This window comes from Alligator sinensis, unplaced genomic scaffold (assembly GCF_000455745.1).
Source record: "Alligator sinensis unplaced genomic scaffold, ASM45574v1 scaffold520_1, whole genome shotgun sequence".
Classification (NCBI taxonomy): domain Eukaryota; kingdom Metazoa; phylum Chordata; order Crocodylia; family Alligatoridae; genus Alligator; species Alligator sinensis.
Genome location: NW_005842064.1, coordinates 1,877,010 through 1,896,946, shown reverse-complemented (window position 1 = coordinate 1,896,946; position 19,937 = coordinate 1,877,010). Strand labels below are relative to the sequence as shown.

The 19,937-nt window shown below is 43.4% G+C and overlaps 1 protein-coding gene across 2 annotated transcripts; it reads left to right on the top strand.

The window, feature by feature from the left end:
- Positions 1–6,966: 6,966 nt before the first annotated feature.
- LOC102374562 lies at positions 6,967–19,661 on the top strand. Of its 2 annotated transcripts, XM_006023318.3 has the most exons (5): positions 6,967–7,016; positions 10,901–10,966; positions 13,863–13,962; positions 17,218–17,271; positions 18,438–19,661. In XM_006023318.3, the coding sequence occupies exons 1-5, from the start codon at positions 6,969–6,971 to the stop codon at positions 18,488–18,490; spliced, it is 321 nt and encodes a 106-aa protein (XP_006023380.1). In that variant the 5' UTR covers positions 6,967–6,968; the 3' UTR covers positions 18,491–19,661. The 2 variants fall into 2 exon arrangements, with proteins under 2 accessions (XP_006023380.1, XP_025059526.1); XM_025203741.1 differs by lacking the exon at positions 6,967–7,016 and having other exon boundaries at positions 10,606–10,966.
- Positions 19,662–19,937: the final 276 nt, after the last annotated feature.

The following is a 19,937-nucleotide window of genomic DNA, read 5'->3' as shown; positions in this document are numbered from 1 at the left end:
CCCCTGCTGCTCAGTCCTCCCTGGCATTCAGGATCTTGTCTGATTTATATTGCTATCATTTCCACAGTCAGATCTTGCTTTTGGGACATAGGAAGCCCACGCTGTCCCCCTGTTGAGTCCTGCATTTAATGTGGATCTATGGAATCTGCTGCTGTCTGTAAGAATAAGATTCTTTGATAGAGGACAGGAAGCAGAAAGAACTTGGGGCAAGCCAAGAAAAGAAGGGATAAGTAAGGTCATTTTTAGAAAAAAATAGAATGAGATGGCTGGGATAAGGGGAAAGGTTCAAGCAGAACAAACAAGGAAGGGCTATTAGCTGGGACCACTGAAATTTCAAGAAGCAAAGAGTTCTATCCCAAGGCCCCATCAGGCAAAGCGTGTTTGTGGGATTACTCGTGTGTGGATGCTTGCTTATTTGTTTTGTTGGCTCAGGCTCCTAGTGCAAACCTTTTTAGCACTAGGAAGAAGAATAGGAAAAGGGGAGAAATACATGTATCTAGGGAGCTCTTTCCCCCCACCCAACATCACTTGGCTTTTGAAACAAGACCTGATTTTAGGTGTGCTTCAGTAACTGCACCTGCAAATAGTTGTAGCTGCATGTTTGCACTTGTTGTGAATGAATTTTGGGTAAAATTAAGAGCAGCTGGGTTCTTCACTATCTGGTTACCCACAGATGTCTTCAGGTAGCTGGGTGACTCATTGTTTAATTAGAGGTCTGATCTGAAATTGGGACTCCAGTTTGCAGGGAACTGGACACACACAGTAAGAGACAATCACCGCCTCACAGATGTTTAGGGCTCCTCAAAGTAGCCTGTGGTGTAAATAGACTAGACCAAATTATGGCCGGATCCTACTCCACTTATTAGGTGACTAAATGTGATCCTATTCCACACCATTTGTACACAAAGGGTTCATCTACATGTGCAATTAATACAAAGCAATAAACTCCAAAGCAGTTTGAGCTGGAGTAAATTACTCCTGGGTGCAGCATCTACATGTGTGCCTGGGACAGCAGAAATTTGAGCCAGGGTAGAATAGACCTAGGCTGGCAAGGAGCAGGGGGTGGGGTCAGCCCCAGGCTCCAGATAGAGGCATCAGATGGCAGAGAGGCTGGCTGGGGCACAAGAGTGCTGAAAGTGCAGAGCCATATGGCTAAGCAGCAGGCAGGAATCTGGCCCCCAACTGGCTGAGTGGTGCAATTTATGCCTGCGGTCAGTGTCTACACGTGCATTTCATTGCAGTGAATTGCTCCGTCATAGTACTGTCCTTGGCAGTACTATCTTACTGTAGCATTAATTAGTTTACTGTGGCCTAATAACATCACATATGCAGATGATGACACTATTCTGTAGCTAATTAGCATACTCTGCAGCAAAGCTCATGTGTAGACAAAGCTGCAAAGACATAACTAGCAGGTTCTCAGCTAGTTCTGTGCCCCTGGGATAAGAAGAGAGGCATAAGCCCTGGGTAAACCCCCTGCTGTCAGGAGGGGATGCCAGGTGCCAAAGAGCAGGGAGTGGTTATTCCTGTCTGCTTTGGGGACATCAAAGTCCCCGGCTGCTGCTGAGCACTCTGTGCAGTCCTAGCTGTTGTTACTGATATAGCAGCAGTGTGGAGTCCCTGCACCCAGCTTCTACTACTGTAGCCATGCTGCAGGACTGCTGCCACTGCAGCACTATGGACTCCCTAGTGAGCCACCTTTGGCACCCCCTCTAAGTGGGCATCTAGTGCTGCTGCCCTGCTCGCAGTTATGCTGCTGGGTATACTTGACTAGTGGCTGTCACACATCAGGTAAAAAGGAGGCAAGCACTTCCATGTTTTAGCTCCAATAGCCAACAGGTACTTAACCAGGAACCAAGAGACTCTAGTTCTAGGCCACCCTCACCCAAAAGGGGCTTTGAACCAATAGTTCTCCACTTTCTTAGCCCACTCCTTTAACCACCACACCACAGGATAGGCATTATCCAGCTTCTTTCTAGCCCTTCTTTTGAAGCTGGCCTCCTGGGAAGCCAAGAGGGAGAAAGAGGTATGAGGCCAGGAGGAAGAGAACAAGAGTGTGTGGGGCTTAGTGGCAAGGAAACTGCCTTCTAAAAAGTAGGAGGTCCCAGATTCCAGCCTGGGCCCTTGCTCTCCATGAGGCAGAAACTTTCCTAGTGCTCTTCATCCATATTATCCAATGACAATTAAATGCAGGGTACAATGACTCAGCTTCAGGAGAAGGGCCTGGGCCTAACTTGTGGTCCGGTGGCTAAAGCACTGTGCTGGGAAGTTGGTGAGACGTAGGCAGAGGTATAACTGGTGGGTAGGAGTCCCTTCATCAGCCTGCTTGGGGGAATGTGTTAGCATGGCCAGCTGCTACAAGGTTAACACAGCAGCCACTACTGATTCCCATGAGGAGCAACAATTTACAATCCTGAATTTGGCTAAACAAAAAAAGGCTGGGGGGAAAATAAGAGATCTCACACAAGGGTGAGTGGGAATGCAGAGCTATGAGGGGACTCCTACCCCTGCTCCCTGCAGCTGAAGCTTCTAGCCCAACTGCTTCCATTCTAGCAGCCTCAACCTAGGCCCCATTCACCAACCCCTCATTACACTACTGGATGCGTGAAGGGGTCTATAACTGGGATCTCTTGCTGCTTGGGCAGCTGGCCTAACTGCACAGCTATTGGGGCTAAAAGGCAAGACAGTACTCTGCCTCCTCCTGGCTTCTGTTGAACCATAGTTTCAAGATTTATTCTCAGGTACACACAGACAGAGTCATGAACCTGCCCAACCAGAACACAGCCTGCATGTGTGTGTGGATGCTCACAAATCCACACTGCACATAGAGCAGGATCACAAACTGTAGCTGAGTAACTGCCATCTGTGGGTGTGTAAAGTTAAATGAGATTTTGCTCTGTCACCATGTGAAAGGTGGCAAGCTAGCCTGGCTCTTAGCAGCATCCCATCTTTTTCTCATCACTTCAGCATCAGGAGTCAGAAAAGATGCTGGTAACAAGACCCATCTCTATTCTAACAAGCCCTTCTCTCCATTCCTTTTCCTAATCAGAGGGCTGCGAGCTGATACAGCCTTCTGCATACTGGTTGGAATCATACAGGGAAAGGAGAACCACTTTTATGTTTGTCTTTGAAAGGAAAGGGCCCAGTTTCACTGCATACTTTTAACACATGCAAAAAACACACCTTAGGGTACTGTGTGAATAATTATCTTTCCCAAGCACTCCAAAATTCAGAATCAAACACCCAAAGGGGAGATCAGAACTACTTATAGCTGGTCTAAGAAACCATTACACCCAAGCCACGTCTTGTGCTTAAAGCTGACTATAACCGGAAGAGAGGACATAAAGGAGCATCTTGATCCATAACGGCTGCTTATTTATGTTTTGCTATTAACCATAGAGTCCTGCTGTGTATTTCTTCTTCCCTGCTGAGAACCAGTTAGTTTCAAAATATTATACATTCTGCAGAGCCCACTAATTGAGGTGGAGTTGCTGTGCAGTGGGCAGGTTTGTGACTCCTGTGAAGGAGTGTCCAAGCAAGTGGCTTGAACCTGATGCTGCTAAATTTCAGGCAACAGGCTAAGAGAAAGTCCCAGCAGTGACTCTTCTTCCTAGTGCCTGTGAGCTTCTGAAAGGAGCATAACACCAAGCCTTGATGTAGGTTTGCATCCACCAAGTCCCAGCAATATAGAAAGTAGACTATGCTCGCCAAGTCCCCGTTGCTACAAAGCAATACTAAGCTCCCAACTTCCAAGAATATCAAAGTAAGGAGAGTGGAGATAGGATGTACAACACCCTTTTAGCAGAACCCAGGAGGCAGGAAGAGCTCTGAGAAACGCACATGAATTGGTGTATTCCAAAGGCAAAATTTGATCTTCAGAAGTATTGTTATGAGCTAGGGATAAATCAGCCCCAGCAAGGATGTCTAATAATGTTTCCTTTACTGAAACCACCAGCCTATACATTCTTTTCCCATCTAGTTTTGATCTAGGTGGAAACTTTCCTTTCTGTTGACAATATGGGAAGTCAGGTTGATCAAGACTTCTTGGATCCACAAGTGAAGAAACCTGGTTTAGCAAAATCCAGAAAGAGGGCTGAAATGAGTACCAGGAGTGTCAGGGAGATCCCCTTCACATCCTTCACCCTAAATCAAAGAAACCTATACCAGAGGACTATATGAATTATCAGACTGCATTAGACCACCCAGTCCAGTATCCGGAGTCCAGCAATGGTTAGTAGTACTGTAGATGTTTCCGAGGAAGGTATAAAAACCACATAACAGCCAGATGTGGGCTAATCTGTCCCCATGATTAGGTCTCATCCTTATCCCTAATAGCTAGAAATTCTCCTGAGCCCTGAAGCACCAAGTTTTAATAGACTTTGCCTTTGTGAAGGTAATGCTAGAAATTCTTGTTATCCACATAAATGTCCAATCCTCTTGTGAAAAGCTTGGCCTCACTGCCTTTTTGCAACAGCAAGTTTCATAGTCTCATTGTAATGATGTATTCTGTGAAAATGTATTTCTTAGTTTTCGATTTCCAAATTTAGTTTCAGCAATGTCACGTAATTCTTGTGTTATAAGGCAGAGAGAACAGAAACTCCAGATCTACCCTCTAGAGACTAATCATTATCTCACACATTTTTATCATCTTTTCTTATTCGTTGTCTTTCTAAAGACAGATAACTCTAAACTTTTCCCTATCTCTCTACGCAAGTCTTTCCCCCCCATATCTCACCTCCTATCAGAAACCTAAATACCTAACACTAAAATATCTAACCATAAATTTGTGTCCCCTGAAACAGTTAATACAACCCAAGGCTGCTGTTTCAATATGAATAATACCCTGAGAAATGCAAAGTATCTTTCATCTGAGGGCTTATCTATGTGCAAAAAATACTTAGCTGTTATACGAGCATTACTACTGTTTTAGTTAAGCTGATAAAACTGCCTGCATAGACAATCTTATTTCAGAATAAGAATAGCTTCTTCTTTATTTAGTTTGAACCCCTTCAAAGCAACATAGCTAAACCAAAAAAGGCATTTTTATTGCACAAAGTGCCCACACAGGGAATGAACTATATTTTATTACTATAGAACTCTGACAAGACCTGAGATTCTCAAAGTCCTTTGTAAGCATTTGTTTATTAAATCCGCTTTTCCATGGCAAATAGTGAAACAAGGAAAAGTGAGGCTAATTAACTGGTCTAAAGCCATGTATTTGTTATCTTGCAAATTTCTGCTGGCACTGGTGAGGGATAATATCTAGGAACCTACCAAAATTCAGCAATGCCTGCGAAGTCAGTGGAAAAAAAAAACCCTTACTGAAAAGAAAACACTGGCTCCCCAGAGGGAGCCAGCAGTCCTCAGGGGGCAGGGGGGGATTTGCCTGCTCGAAGGCTTGCTGGCAAGATGACTGCCACCCCTGCCCCTCGGTGCTGCTTGGCTGCAAGAGATGCCTGTCATATGGCTGTGCCCCTCTGCCCTAATTGGTGGTGAGGGGTGGGGCTGCATGACAGGCAGACCTTGCAGCTAATCAGTGGTGAGGGGCATGGCCACCAGGGCCCCTCGGCCAATCAGAGGTGTGGGGCCACTGTGCTCTGCCCACAAAACGGCTGCCTGGCCCCGCATCCTGCCCGTGAAATCGGGAGCCAGCTGCCCCGAATTTGGTATGTCCACGGTGACAGAAGAAGACCCAGGGTTAGCCAGTTATACAAACAAAATAACACTGTTGCCAATATAGCTTGTCTCACCCATGGGAGTGGTTTCACTTGACTAGTATAAGTGTTGTTTGGCTAGCATAGCTGTATTGGCATTAGAAGCTCTGCACTGGTGGAGTCTACCAGGACGTATGAGGACAAAGGTTCTTTGGGTAAATGTGATCTCTTTTATTAGACCAATTAAATAGCTGGAAAAAATGTTCTAGACCAGGAAAGTGCTCCTCATGTAGACATGGCCTGAGGCTGCACAGCAAATTAACAAGTAGAACCCAGTAGTCCTGACTTCCCAGCTCCTTGAGAAGGCAAAATCTTTTCTGTGGGAGAGAAACGTTACTGAAGTGCTTTATACCATAAAACGATTAAGGAAACTGAGAAGGATTTTTACTGAATATCAACCTAATTTTTCCTAATCTCACTCCATTTCAGAGTGCTGTTATTTTCAATGAGGATTTTTAAAAAATTCCTCCTACACAGTGCAGGAAGTCAGCCATGGAGAATGGTGGGTCAAGACCTAACTTTTCAGTTCATTCTCTCTCCCTGCTGGCAAGATATTTAGCAGAGACATAGCCATGTTAGTCTGAAATTGTGATTGTGGGGGTTTTGCAGAAATCACGAAATCTGCAGAGGAAAAAAAACTTACTAAAAATAAAATGCTGGCTCCCCAGTGGGACCCAGCAGTTCTTCCAGCGACTGTGGCCCGCTCAGGGGAAGAAGGGAGGGGGGTTGCCAGCAGGAAGGGTTGCTGACAAGACGGCTGCCAACCCTGCCCCTCACCACTGATTGGCTGGGAGGGCTGCCTGTTGTGCAGCCCACTCCTCTGTGCTAATCAGCAGTGAGGGGGAAGGCCACATGATGGACAGCCCTCTCCACCAATAAGTGACGGGGCAGGGCCAGAGGTGTAGGGGGGCCCCACCACAATAAGCCATCAAAAATGGTAGCCAGCCCCGTGGTCTGCCCATGAAATCAGCCAGCCATCTCCTTAAATTGTGTAGACCCCTAGCAATGAGAGATTCTTGTAAACTACAGTAGGGGAAGTTTTAGTTAAGTGCTGCACCACTATTAATTCTTCCTCAGGGATTTTGCTTTGGCAAGGTGCTATCAAAATCACTGCCTGGGAGGGTCAGAAGGAAGTCAGACTACAATTGAAATGCAGAAACCAGAGCCAGAACTATGAGGGTCCATTATCAATTGGCAATCCCTCATGGTCGAGGATGATTGTCTTCCATGATAGTCTTATCTGCAGGTCTGAAGATGGCCAACAAGGTCTATCCAGGATCAAGAGACTCTGTTGCAGCTCAGGTACATGTTTCTGTGCAGGGTGGGTGGTTCTGAGTTCTTGGTTTGGTCCATGACACGCTGTTTCTGCCACTCCCCTTTTTCCAGCTCGTCTTTGTCATCGTAAGATTTCAAAGCCCTGAGATCTTTGCAGCAGACTCTTCCTCCTTTTGGAGCAGTCCTGGGCAAATTTCCCACTAGTTGATATTGATGTTGCATTTTTTCAAGTGTGCTAACTTAAGGATGTCCTTGAAGTGTTCTCTCTGCCCTCCGCTTGAGTGTACGACTTGACTAAGCTGGAAAAATAAAACTTGCTTTGGGAATCTGGAGTTAGATATCCAGATAATGTTGTTGACCCAGCTAAGTTGACGTTGGATGATCATTGCCTCAATGCTTGTGGTGTTTGCTTGAAAGAGAACGCTAATGTTGGTGCATGTTTACCCACTGGATTCGAAGGATCTTCCGCAGGCAGCGCTGATGGTACTTCTCCAGCTATTTGAGGTATCTTCTGTACATTGTCCACGTCTCAGCTCCATACAGTAAGGTGAGGATCATGACTACTTGATAAACCAGGAGCTTGGCTTCAGATCTCATGTGGTGATCTTCAAATGCCTGTTTCCTCAGACATCTGAACGTTGCACTTGTATATCTGAGGCGATGTTGGGATTTCTTCATCAATGTCAGCCTTCTGTGAGAGATGGCTTCTGAAGTACAGGAAACAGTGTTCTCCAGAGTCTTACTGTGAATCTAAATTACCAGAGCTAGGGACTTCTCATTAAGAGCTTGCTGACTGGGAAATCCAAGGTTGATTGACCACAAAAGCAAGGCTTTTTGTGCTTGACAGGATGACATCAACTCCAAGCAAAAGAAACTGAATCACCAACAAGCTTAGGCAGCGGTCCAAAGAAGGATCTGCGATATGAAGAACTAATGGTGGGAAGACAAGGCAAAGGAGGATTCAACATCTCACTGACAGCCACAATATGTGCAGTTCTTTCAGTGCCACCAAAACCATTTATGATCCAAGCATTCAGGGACTAACCTCCTTGAGACCTAAGGATGGCAGAGACCTGATCAAGGAAAGGAGAGCCATCAATGCCCATTGGAAGGATCATTGTCAAATCCATCCCACAACACCCAGTCAGAAACGATCTCAGAATCACTCCAACCCTTAATGAGATGAGGAAAGCCATCAAGCAGATGAAGAATGACAAGGAACCTGGAGCTGATGGAATCACCACCAAAATCTTTAAGCAGGGGGGAGAGATGCTCACATCACATCTCCATGCCCTCAGCTTAAGGATCTGGAATGATGAGGAAATCCCAGATGACCTCAGGGATGCCATGACTGTGAAAATCTTCAAGAAAGCAGGCAAGTCCAAAATTGTATATTACAGAGGGATTGTCTTGCTGTCTACCACAGGAAAGATCATTGTAAGAACCTTCCTGAACAGTCTTGTTCCACTTGCTGAAGAGTTCCTCCCGGAATCTCAGTGTGGGTTTAGGGCAGGGGCAGGCAATTATTTTGGGCAGAAGGCGACTTACTGAGTTTTGGCAAGCCATCGAGGACCGCATGACAGGCAGCCCAGGGCAGATTAATATTAATTTTCTAAATTTTTTAGGGGCCCCAAGGGCCAGATAGAATGGCCTGGCAGGCCGCATCCAGCCCCTGGGCCGCATTTTGCCCACCCCTGGTTTAGGGCATCAAGAGGCACAACTGACATGATCTTCGCTACTTGCCAGGTGTAGGAAAATTGCCAGGAACAACATAAATGTCTCTACATCGCCACCTCTGACCTCACAAAAGCCTTAGACTGTCAACCTAGAAGTGCTGTGGAAGATCATTCTGAAGTACAGATGCCAACTGAAATTTGTCACCATTCTTTCCCCGCTTTATGATGGTGTGAGAGGGGTGGTTTTCAATAATGGATCTATCACAGATCTCTTTGAGACTAAAACGGGAGTTAAGCAAGGCTGTCTCATTGCTCCAACACTCTTCTCGATATTCCTTGCTGCGATGCTACATCTGAACACCAGCAAGCTTCTAGTCAGAGTGAAGCTAAATTACCAAATAGATGGTAAGCTGTTTCATCTCAGCCGACTCTGAGCCAAAAGCAAGACCACCCTGACCTCAGTCATTGAGCTCCAGTATGCTAATGATGCTGTAGTATGTGTTCACTCTCAAGTAGACCTTCAGATAATCGCTGACGTCTTTAACAAGGCATACAAGAAAATGGGACTTGCTTAACATTCTTTGCCAGGGTCCTCGCAGTGGGCAGCAAAGGCAGCAGTAGGTGCTGGGCTGACTTTAGCAGCAGCTGCCATTCTTGTGTTCCCTCTAAGTCAATGCCCAGGGAGAATGCCCCAGTCACCCACCCCTGTTATACTACTGGCAGAAACCATTCAGGCATATGAAAATGTACTATTGAGGTCACAAAGGAAATTTAGGAATTCGACACCACAACTGATGTGCATGGTTAAGTGAGCTAATAAAAATAAAATATAAAATTTACTCAAGGAGGGCAGTAAAAAGGTCCAGATAGACCAGTACCCTTTCTTCAACAACGGCTTGTACCTGAGGAAGCAGCAAATGAACCATTTTCCCCATACCACATAATATTACACAATTTGCCAAATGAACATTTTTGTGGGGTGGGTAAGGAGCCCTGCAGCAATCAGGTTGTGCCTGCTTGGTTTTCCCTATATATAAATCCGCTAGTTTGAAGATGCTTGCTTGTTTTATTTTTAAAGGCGGAAGATAAATATTGTGTTTATAAACAGAGGAGGAAATCAGCAGCTGGAAAAAATGCTTGACAGATTTAATCAGACGTGCCTCTGTGGTTCAGCTGTAGAGTCAAATTGACTCACTGTAAAGCCATTGCTGATTGCGCTCAGTGTGATTTCAAAGCGGAGTCCCAACATATCAATTCCTCACTTAAAGGAGGGTGCTATCCCTCATGATGAGAATGAACTGGATGGAAGAAAGAAGGATAAAACAGCACTTAGCACTGAAGATGAAGTGCTAAATTGTTGAATTCCTGCAAAAGAGAAGACTTGGAACCCCACATGAACAAGAGCATCAATTTGAATAGTCAAACTAAACCCCAAGCAGATAACGTGGCCTGCATATGTAGATGTATATGTATTCTTACATGTATGCACACACTTCCTAAAATGCAGGCACAGATTTGGCTGCTCATTTTTCATGTGCAGAGGGAATGCTGCAAACTTCAGCAAAATGAATTTGGAGGCTGGGGAGAAAATTAAGTAATATGCACTTTCTAAATCCAAAGCAATTGTTTTCAGAAGTCTTTAAAAAGGAACAATGGAATGGTTTCCCTACGCAGCACAGCTGATCTGCCTTGAGGTTCACTGATGGAAACTGAGAGAATCAATAACCAGAGGAAAAGGGGAGTAGAAATCATCCCTCCTTCTCCTGTACAAAGCCCTCCTTCTTAGAGCTTTACTCTGGAACCATTGGGTACTTCTGTACCTCATAAGAGTAGCTGTTGACTAATTGGATTGGGGGAGGCAAGTATCTTTGAGAAGGCTGGATAAATAAAGGAGACAGAGCTCAGATTTGGGTACAAGGAGAAAGGATCTAGGACTTTGATACAGCAGAGGAAGAACAGGAAAAAAAAGAAGTGGAGTTAGGGAGCTAGTTTCTTGGTGAAACTGATACATCCCTGATCTCAGTGAATTACAGCATAGCTATTAGACAGAAGTGACAAAGAAAAAAATATTCCAATATAAACTGGTCCAACGGAGGGGGAAATAATCTTCTCTCACTGAGCTCAGATCCATTTAAAAAACAAACTATTAATCAATAAAGAATTAGACAGAGCTCTATGTCAAGAACTATGGAAAACATTAAGGTTCTTTTCCTACTGATTTTTCTGTGTTCACAGATTTTCTGTTTTAAAGAAACAGTGCGCAGTTTGGAGGAAGAGCCTTGGACAGCCACATCCATGAAGGTAACTTTGATTCGTTCTTCATCTTATCAATAGCTTGTGAAGGCTGGGAGGGTGTTTTAATGCCATTTCTGGCTTAGCAAATATGTTATTTCAGTATTTGAACACCACCTGATTTAACTTTTGTAAAGATGGATAATGAGGAACTAGTAACAATGCTTTGAACTTAAAGCACCTGATCCCTTCAAAGTCCATACTCATACCATGACTGGAGAAGGCAGAAGGGAAGGAAGTTAATTATCTGCATAGTACAGATGGGAAAACCAGGACCAGATAAGTAAAGTAACTTCAGTTCAAGTTCGCATTATTAAAACTGTATGTGTAAGGAATTATTTCTGGGAGGGAAAAAGACACCTAACAACAATCCTGCTGCTGCATCTATTTTACAGCAATAGATGCATTAAAATGGGATGCCAGGAGGTTGTTTTAAAAAGGATACTTTACACTGCATGGATACAGCTAATCCATTTTAAAGTGCACTTGCATGCAGAAAAAGGCTGTGTTTAAAAAAAAAAAAAAAGTTCCATATTTAAGACTTAGATGCTCAGCTCACTATCACTATTATTAACCAGAGCTGTTAAGGGACAGCAAGTCAGAATCTGTTGTCTTATGTAGCAGCATCTATCCTCACATGCAGAGCTCCCATCGCATATTTTATTGCTGGTGATAACTATATTTAGCTCTTATAAAGTGCTTTTCATTTTAAATTCTCAAAGTATTTACATATGGTAATGATATCAATTTTTACTTTACAAATGGTGAACTGGAGGTGCAAAGAGGGGAAGGACTTTCCCAGGCCCCACACAAAGGCAGCAGCAGAGTTGGGAATAGCACCTAGGAGTCCCGATTCCCAGTCTTATGTCCTAATCACCAGCCGCAGCACCACCACAGCATGGCTTGGTGTCTCAGTTCTCATGAGTTGACAGCCACAGCAGTTTGAAAACTCACTGTATGATTTGTAAGCTATGACTAGAAAGGTGCTGAAAGAAAAATGTGGAATGGCAACATATCACTTTTGTCATTTTTTTTCCTGATTTTAACTGCCCTTCAAATAATTCCCTCATTCACTGAGATAAGTACACCTAATAGAGAACCATCCACCCATGGAAAAGCAGAATTGGAAGACTCCTTGGTGTATGGACAGACTTTTGCTAAAGCAAATCTGAGACTTGGTATAGCAGATAGAGTGGGCAGCGAAGTCCATAGAATTGGATCCATTTATACCATGGCTAGATTAAATCCAAGTTCTTTGGAAGCTGGTCAAAAGCTTGACTCTTTTAGGTGTACCTATACAATTGGTCAGCAAGGCTGAAAAAGTTCTTCCTCAAAATTAAGACTTTAGAGAATTTGAAGAGAAGGGCTTGTCTGAAATAACCAGCTCATCAGCCGTGACAATCAGCTTGTCTATACCCTCATTAGTTAAATATATTAAATTCAATTTTCCTAACTTCCTGAGGCAAGCCAGTGCCTGTTTGCTGAGGGTCCTCTATTGTGTCCTTTCCAAGGGCTAATCACAAGTAACAGCACTTTCATTGAAGCAGGAAGAACACTGTACTGAAAAGGTTTCATATTGCACTCAGAAGCCAGGTGCTGCAGTCAGGAAAGGAAGAATGGAAAGAACAGGTATTCTCACTCTCTCTTGCTCTGTAGATTAATGAGCTATATCCACTCTGTCTTTAGAGTGACTAGACACTCTCATATAAATGCAATGCATATTAGCAAACTTGGGATGGATAGACAGAATTAGGCATGTAGTCTATTCAGTTTGACTGTTGTTTTAATAATTCACAAGAAAAGCCATACTGATCAGCACTGTCTAGGCCCTTACCTCAAAGTAGTACGTACCATCTGCTTCAGAAGTAATATTGCAACAGCCACTTACAGGATAACTTCTCCCCAGGGAAATTTTCTTCCTAACACCTTTCCGCCTCCATCAGTTAGAGGTTAGTATATGCCCCAAATAAGGAAGGCTTACAGATGTTTCAATATCTGGTGATTATTTTTTTAATATATTTTTCTTAACATATCCCCCTAACCAGACACTAACCCAACTGTTATAAGAGTCCCAGGGCCTGAAGTTAGCGTTAAAATACACATTCCTGATTTGTATGACTCTGTTTGAGAATCTGACTCATGCCACTTTTTAGTGTAGATGCATCTTATCTCTGGCAATGAAAGAGAAGTTGAATTTTGAGGGTATTTAAAACCCAAACTGACACACACACTTGCTCTGTCCCACACAGAAAGCTGTATGACCCTCAGTGCGCAGGTGGAACCTGGTTCTCTATTGTCCTGAACTCTGTACATTTACTAACATGTCTCTTCATTGCCTTGTACCTCGTTTTAGTATGCATGTCTGCATGTGTGCATACCAATCCACATAATGCAGGACAGTGAAGAACTGAATTCACATGCAGTATCATTTTTATATCTTCTTGCCATAAATATACCAGACAGCTGTTTGTCTCATGAGGACTTAAAAGAGCAGAAATGAAGATCACTCTTTGCCATTAACTGTAGCATTATTATTAACTATCATGGGCTGCTTAACATTATCCAGCTACGCACAGGCATTTCATAGCCTGGATTATCTAGTTGCAGGAATCAACATGGAATTATTTTGGCAGAGCGACGGATTGAGACATCAGTCTAAGCAGAGCTATGGAAATTAACTGTCAGGGGGCACAAATGTCAAGATGCATCTTTTGATGCCCTATTAAGTTACTATACATATTAGTATCCACATGTGAAAAAAACAACTAGAGTGGCTCGACCAGTTTGGCATCTCTTACCTATTTCACTTTCCGTGCTTTAAAGGTTTCACTTAGCTCTCTGTCCCTTGCTAGCAGTGGGGAGGGAACTTCGGCTTCTACCATAGGATTTTTCTTTTTCTTTTTAGGGTGAGGACTTGCAAAGCAGCCCACTCCAGCGCTTTGCAAAGCTGCTGAAAAGGGGAAAATTTCAGCACTTCTATGGCCTGATGGGAAAACGGGCTAGTGGTAAGTGCAGTGCTTACAGGAATCAACCCTTGTGCAGACAACCAGAGCAATGCGTGCAAGCTCCTATGATAGCAAAGACTTAGCACTTGTCCTTCTTCAGGGAGCTGGGTTTTTTGTTTTGTTTTGTTTTTGGGTGGGGAGGTACTTTTGGAAAAAGAGGACTTCTAGGGCTTTAGTATGAAAACAGCCAACATTCCTGATTTTTTTTCCTCACTTGTGACCTGCTTTGTGACAACCACTTTATCGTTCCAGAAGAGCATTTCTTGAGATTTAACTGAGATTCAGTGCCAGTCACCAAAGGATCCATGCTCTCATAATAATTGTACTTATAATCAGAAAGTATTGTATATACTATTATCCTCATTTTACACATAAAGAAACCAAAGCTCAGAGAAGCAGCTATACTAATTGTCCCAGAATAAACTGGTGTTAGAAGCGGGAGCAGAACAGCTTTCCTATCTCCCAATCCTTCGCTCAGATTACTAGATCAAACGGCCATTTTGAAAAATAACAGCTCCTTCCCTGCAAAGTACTGCCTATCCAGCAAGACTAGCTCCTGTTTGTCTCAACACAAAGAGGCTAAAACTAGAGAACACAGGGCATGTATAAATGTGCAATTAATGCAAAGCAATGAACTCTGGAGTTTGCTGCTATTTGAACATGCGCCCAAGAGCACAGCACATTGAGCTGGGTTGGAGCTGTCTGAGCTGGCAGGAGGCCTGGATGGGGGGTCAGCCTGCCAGCTCAGAGCCACTCCCCCTGGCTCAACATGCTGCGGAGGGGCTGGCTGGGGCACGAGGGTGCTTCAGTCCAGGGCTAGTCAGCATGCATCCCCTGCACTGAAGCACCCTCATGCCCCAGCCAGCCAGGGCAGTGTTTACACATGCACTGCTTCAGGGTAAATTAATTTACTCCAGACTATTAGGGACACACGTGTAGATGCCAAGACATTTACTGCGCAGCTAATTAGTCTACAGTGCAGTAAAATTTTCATGTAGACATCCCCCCCACCAATGTAGTTTAAGCTACTGCTACTTCCCATACAATACTGAAGGCCCACCCAAAAGGAAATACCATTGCAGTGATAACATACAAACTTGTACATTCCTCCTGAATACAGGCAGAAATCTAAGCAAAATACATTAACCATGTCTGACTTTGTATTTTTAAGTACACGGAAAAGACTGGGGCATCAGAGTCCAACTGATTTCTTTCCTTGTTACAGGGGTGCCAAAGACTGTCAACAGGGCATAAGAGTGGTTTTGTTTGCTTGTTTGTTTTTGTATCTGCTTTTAGAGCTCAGTGGTACATGCTGACCAAGCACTCCCACTCACCGTCCCCCACAAGAGAGAGAGAGATGGGTAGGAAGTATCCAGTTTGCATGGTCACCTGCCACTCTGTTCCCCAAAATGGTAGATCAGCATTCTCACCACCAAGTTCTACTGGGAGTCTGGGCAGTAAGCTGTTTCCAAGGAGTGGAGAAATGCCACTAGTGAGATTCATTGAAATAGACATAAAAACCAGGGTGAAATACAATACTCGAGAAGTATTTTATAGGCAGGGAAACTAAGGCAGGGAGATGAAATAACTTGCACATTGCCACCATCGCAGGAAAAACTGGCATTTGAACTCAATTTCCTAGTTTGCAGTCTTATGCTCTCATTCTTTAAAAATTTCTCTCTCAGAACAGGAAGAGGAAGTGTATAGGTCTTGAATCCTTTATTGGAGCCATCTTGCCCCAAAGAATCTTGGTTTGTGTTGATTGCTCTTAGCACCTACCTCTGGGCTCTCAGTCCTAGCTCTGCTCAGGAACGCTCAATTCTTTCCACTCCACATATTTCAGTTTAAGAGACCATCCTTGTTCAGCAGTAGAGTAGCTAGGATTCCAGCTCTAGGCTTGTGACTTAAGGCCCAAATTACTGCAGCTCTGTAGACTTCTAAACGTGCGTGGGTGTTTGGTCATGGGCTGAGGGTCATAATAGCATAGACATAAAACCACATAGCAAGGGTGTGCCTAAGCAATTTTCATCCTGTTTTAAATACATCTGTTTGAAAACAAATCTAGTTACATTAAAGCAGTAACAACCAACTATTACCAGTATGAGTACAGCTATACCAATATAAGTGGTACACCAGTATAGCTTATTCCTGTAGGAATTCCTAGGAATTTACACTTCCAGGAATCAGTTATGCTAATACAGAAGTGTTTTATGCCAGGATAACTGCAGCAACAATTCTCTAGAGGTTCTATTGATTTTGCATCTTAGCAGAAGAGGGAGTCCTCTCTCACCAAAATACTGTGTTTTTCTCCCATTCCACATGCCCCTAAATGAGACTTTTGCCTTGTTTTTTGAGAAGGCAGAGTGAAGAAAAAAGATTATTCCAGAGTTATAGCTTCATAAAAGAGAGACAGAACCTAATCTCCAGCTCATTCACCCTCCCTTTCCTGCTTAGCCAGAAGCTCTAAAACTTTAGTTGCTACTGAAGACTGGTCTTCATGGCTGCATCTAAAAATTTGAAAAGCTAAAAAAGTCTGTGAATAGGAGAGAGCAGTAGCTAGCAGAGAGCAAAATTGCCACAAGAAAAGTCAGCTTGATTAGTGAAACTTTACAGGGGAGAGAGTCATTAACACCTGTAAAGAGTAATAACAATGAGCCATTAATTCAGTTGACTCCCACAGCTGATTTTAAACTTTGGGTAGAGAAAGAATCAAAGGTTTGGGGGGTGGGTGCTTCCTTCTGTTCTGAACAGAAAATGAGCTTCCCCACTTAAGACATTACCCCCCCACCCCCAACACATACCTCAATTAGAGGTAATTTGGGGAAAAGTGAGAGAGAGAGAGAGAAATACAGTAGTTATATTAGTACAAAAACTGCATACACCAGATGTGACAGAGACTGAAGTGACAAACCTCTGTTTCAGTTGCAGGAATGTAGATGTGTCCCATTCTTATCTTCCTGACTACAATAGTTTCCATTTTACTTCTATAAACCTCTGACAACCTAGTAGCATAACTGAGGGGGGCACCTGGGACAACAGCTTTTGTGGGGGGGAGGGGGTAAAGGAATGCAAAAATACTCTTTAGTGGGGGGGAGGGGGTAAAGGAATGCAAAAATCCCCTTTGCTGCAGTGGCAGCTGACTGCACTGCCACAATCTGCACCACAGTTGGCACTGCCCCACACGTTGCAGCTGTCCCAGGCATGGAGCCACTCTGCTATGCCTCTGACAACCTTTTCCTTTCTTTAATATGCTAGGGGATCAAGGAGAGATGTTCATAGGACTTATGGGCCGAAGATCCTCCAGCAGAGGTGGGTGAACTCGCACTTAATACTTCTCCCACATCTTCCCACTGCACATACTATACAATTCAGCAGCTATAATAGGTACAAGAACATTACTTACTGCTAACAGACACTTACTGATTTTGATGCTGTTTAGATGGCATTTATACCTATAATACATTTGTGGCTTAGTCCTCCCCACATCTGTATCACCATTTCACTGATTCTGCTTTTCACCACAGAGTTTTTATTAAACACCCTTGCACATTACCTCCACTCCCTTCACCTGCAAAACTTTCCTCTTAGCCATTTATCAAAACATACAAATGGCTTTTAACAGTTACATCGGAAGAAGTAAATCAGCCAGATGAAATGTATTAGTGAACTTGGGAATTTCATCCTATTTTCTTACCGAAAAAAATGTAGCAGTTAAAAGTGATCAAGTCCCAAAGATCAGAACATGAGAAAAGGCTATTTCCCACTTTAAGGATGATATGAAGCTATAACCTAAAAAATTAAGCATAACTATTGTACATCATTATCTGAGCCTTCATCCCTTTCCTGCCACGTTCCTCCAACGAAGAGATTTTCTATAGAGTATTTCAAAGATGTAGCTTGTTATAATTTTGGGAAGAGATCAATATTTACCTCACTATTTTCTGCCTTTGTACCCTACTTAATTCTGGAGCAGAAAACAAAGCTATTTGAGGCCCAGAGGCTTAGAGCAGTCTTTTCCTAACACCTGATGAAGTAAGCTGCTGCTTATGAAATCTTATGGATCTCCAATTTAGTCAGTCTAAAAGGTGTAAATCTATCCTGCCTTCTGCCAGATGTTTAGTACAACATGCCAGGCACTATACAACTATATAGAGATTATCCTTGCCACAAGAGTTTTTAATTCCAATAGATAAGACCAATAATGGATAGGAAAAAAGGAATGCAGTTTTGCGGATGAGAAACTAAGCCTAAAGAGAAACTGTAACTTGCCCAAGGTGATAAAGGAACTGTGGAGTAAAGCTACAGACTGAGCCCAGGTTTCCCAATGCCTAGTACCTAACCAAAGGCTATTCTTCTGATCAGAACCAAAGGACTGCCCACCATAAGAGAAGATAATGGAATCCAAGTAATACATGCATTACATGAACTACTGCAGAAAGACTTTCTTCACATAGATTTCCCTCCTTCTGTTACAGAGACGACGCAAGACTGGGACAGCAGCCAGCCACGTCCTATGTGGGAGCCATAGCATGACACTTACTGAGACCAACACCTGCTCCATTCCTTCACAAGCTCTAGCTTACAGTAATTATGCCTGCTCATTTCTACACACACCCTGAACATGCAACATCAGATGCATTATTATTAGCAGAGAAACACATTCACGCCACCCGCTCCCCTTCTCTTTGCTGCCATCTCCTTTTCTCGAACTGCTGCCATGTATAAATGTATTGTTGTTGCTGTGGAGTCAGTGCTTTCATTTTTTGGGGGGGGGCACGACAATCAATCAGATGAGCAGGCAAAGTTAGCATCTTTCTTCCCCTGCCACCATAGGCAACACAAGCTACCACACCCCTGTGTACTCCTAGGGGCTGTTAACCTGATATCTTTCTTTATTTCCTCACCAAATCATTTTTCAGGATTTCTAGAACTTCTTCATGTAAATCTGAGGCTTTATCATTTATTAAAATTGGAACACAGGAAGGAAAAGCTCACTTTGCAGGCTTTTAAAATAATTCTGGTAATAACCTGATGTAGGAAGCCAGTTGTTACACAACTGCACCATTATTTTAACTCTTTGTAGCTCTTCACCTCCATTTAGATGCATTATTTGAAGTGTCTACTGTGCGACTAGCACTATGCAGGCCACACAGGCAGCATCCTTACAGCTGTCTATCTACAAAATTCAGTTAGCCCTTTGGATCAGACAAGAGACTGATCTTGTTCTGTGATGCTTGTTTTCTATGGCAGCAGCATTACACGTCACTGGTACAGGATGTTTTGTTACTCTTTAAGGCCGGAGAAAGCAATGACAGCACAACTATTCGGCAGTGCACTAATCATCAAGGTCTCATATATTCTCCTTGCTGATCAAAGCTTTCCTCCTCAAACTGTTGCTTTCCTCTCCATGGATTAGCAGATGAAAAGCTACTGGATCCCAATGGCAATACAGACTAAGTGCAGAGATGTTCATCCCAAGCTGAGCTGAAGGAACTCAACTCTACTCGCTCCCTACTGGGAGCGTCTATGGAGATGCAGCCAGCACACTTTGATTAGGTTCTAATTTGAGTCAGAAATTGTAGCAAAGGCTCAAAATCTTTGAGGTCTGTATTGAACTCCCCACACTTTTGATCTTCAAAAGACAAAGACTTCACTACCCCAAATTCTCACATAGTGCGGAAAGAAGCAGGCCTGGTCACGCAAGCACAGCAAGATCAAAGGCTAAATTTTAGGACCGTCATTTCTTAAGAGCAGCTCATTCCTTTTTTCAAGAACTTTGGGAGGGCAGCTCCAGTCCTGATTTTATATTAAGTACGTGAATTCCAAATAGTCTTTAGGCTGCTGCTCCGCCTACCAGAATTATTTTGTTCTTTTCACCAATATCCATTCCAGAATCAATTCTAAATGAAAAATGTCCTGTACCATGTATTATCTATTATAGTCGACCTGAAGTCTGCTTTAGTCCTCACTACACC

Bases quoted from the DNA above. Each gene is read 5' to 3' on its own strand.
- LOC102374562 (XM_025203741.1), top strand. From the start codon at position 10,841: ATGTCAAGAACTATGGAAAACATTAAGGTTCTTTTCCTACTGATTTTT. The intron at 13,963-17,217 runs GTAAGTGCAGTG...TTAATATGCTAG, and splicing joins GATGGGAAAACGGGCTAGTG to GGGATCAAGGAGAGATGTTC. The intron at 17,272-18,437 runs GTGGGTGAACTC...CTTCTGTTACAG, and splicing joins CCGAAGATCCTCCAGCAGAG to AGACGACGCAAGACTGGGAC.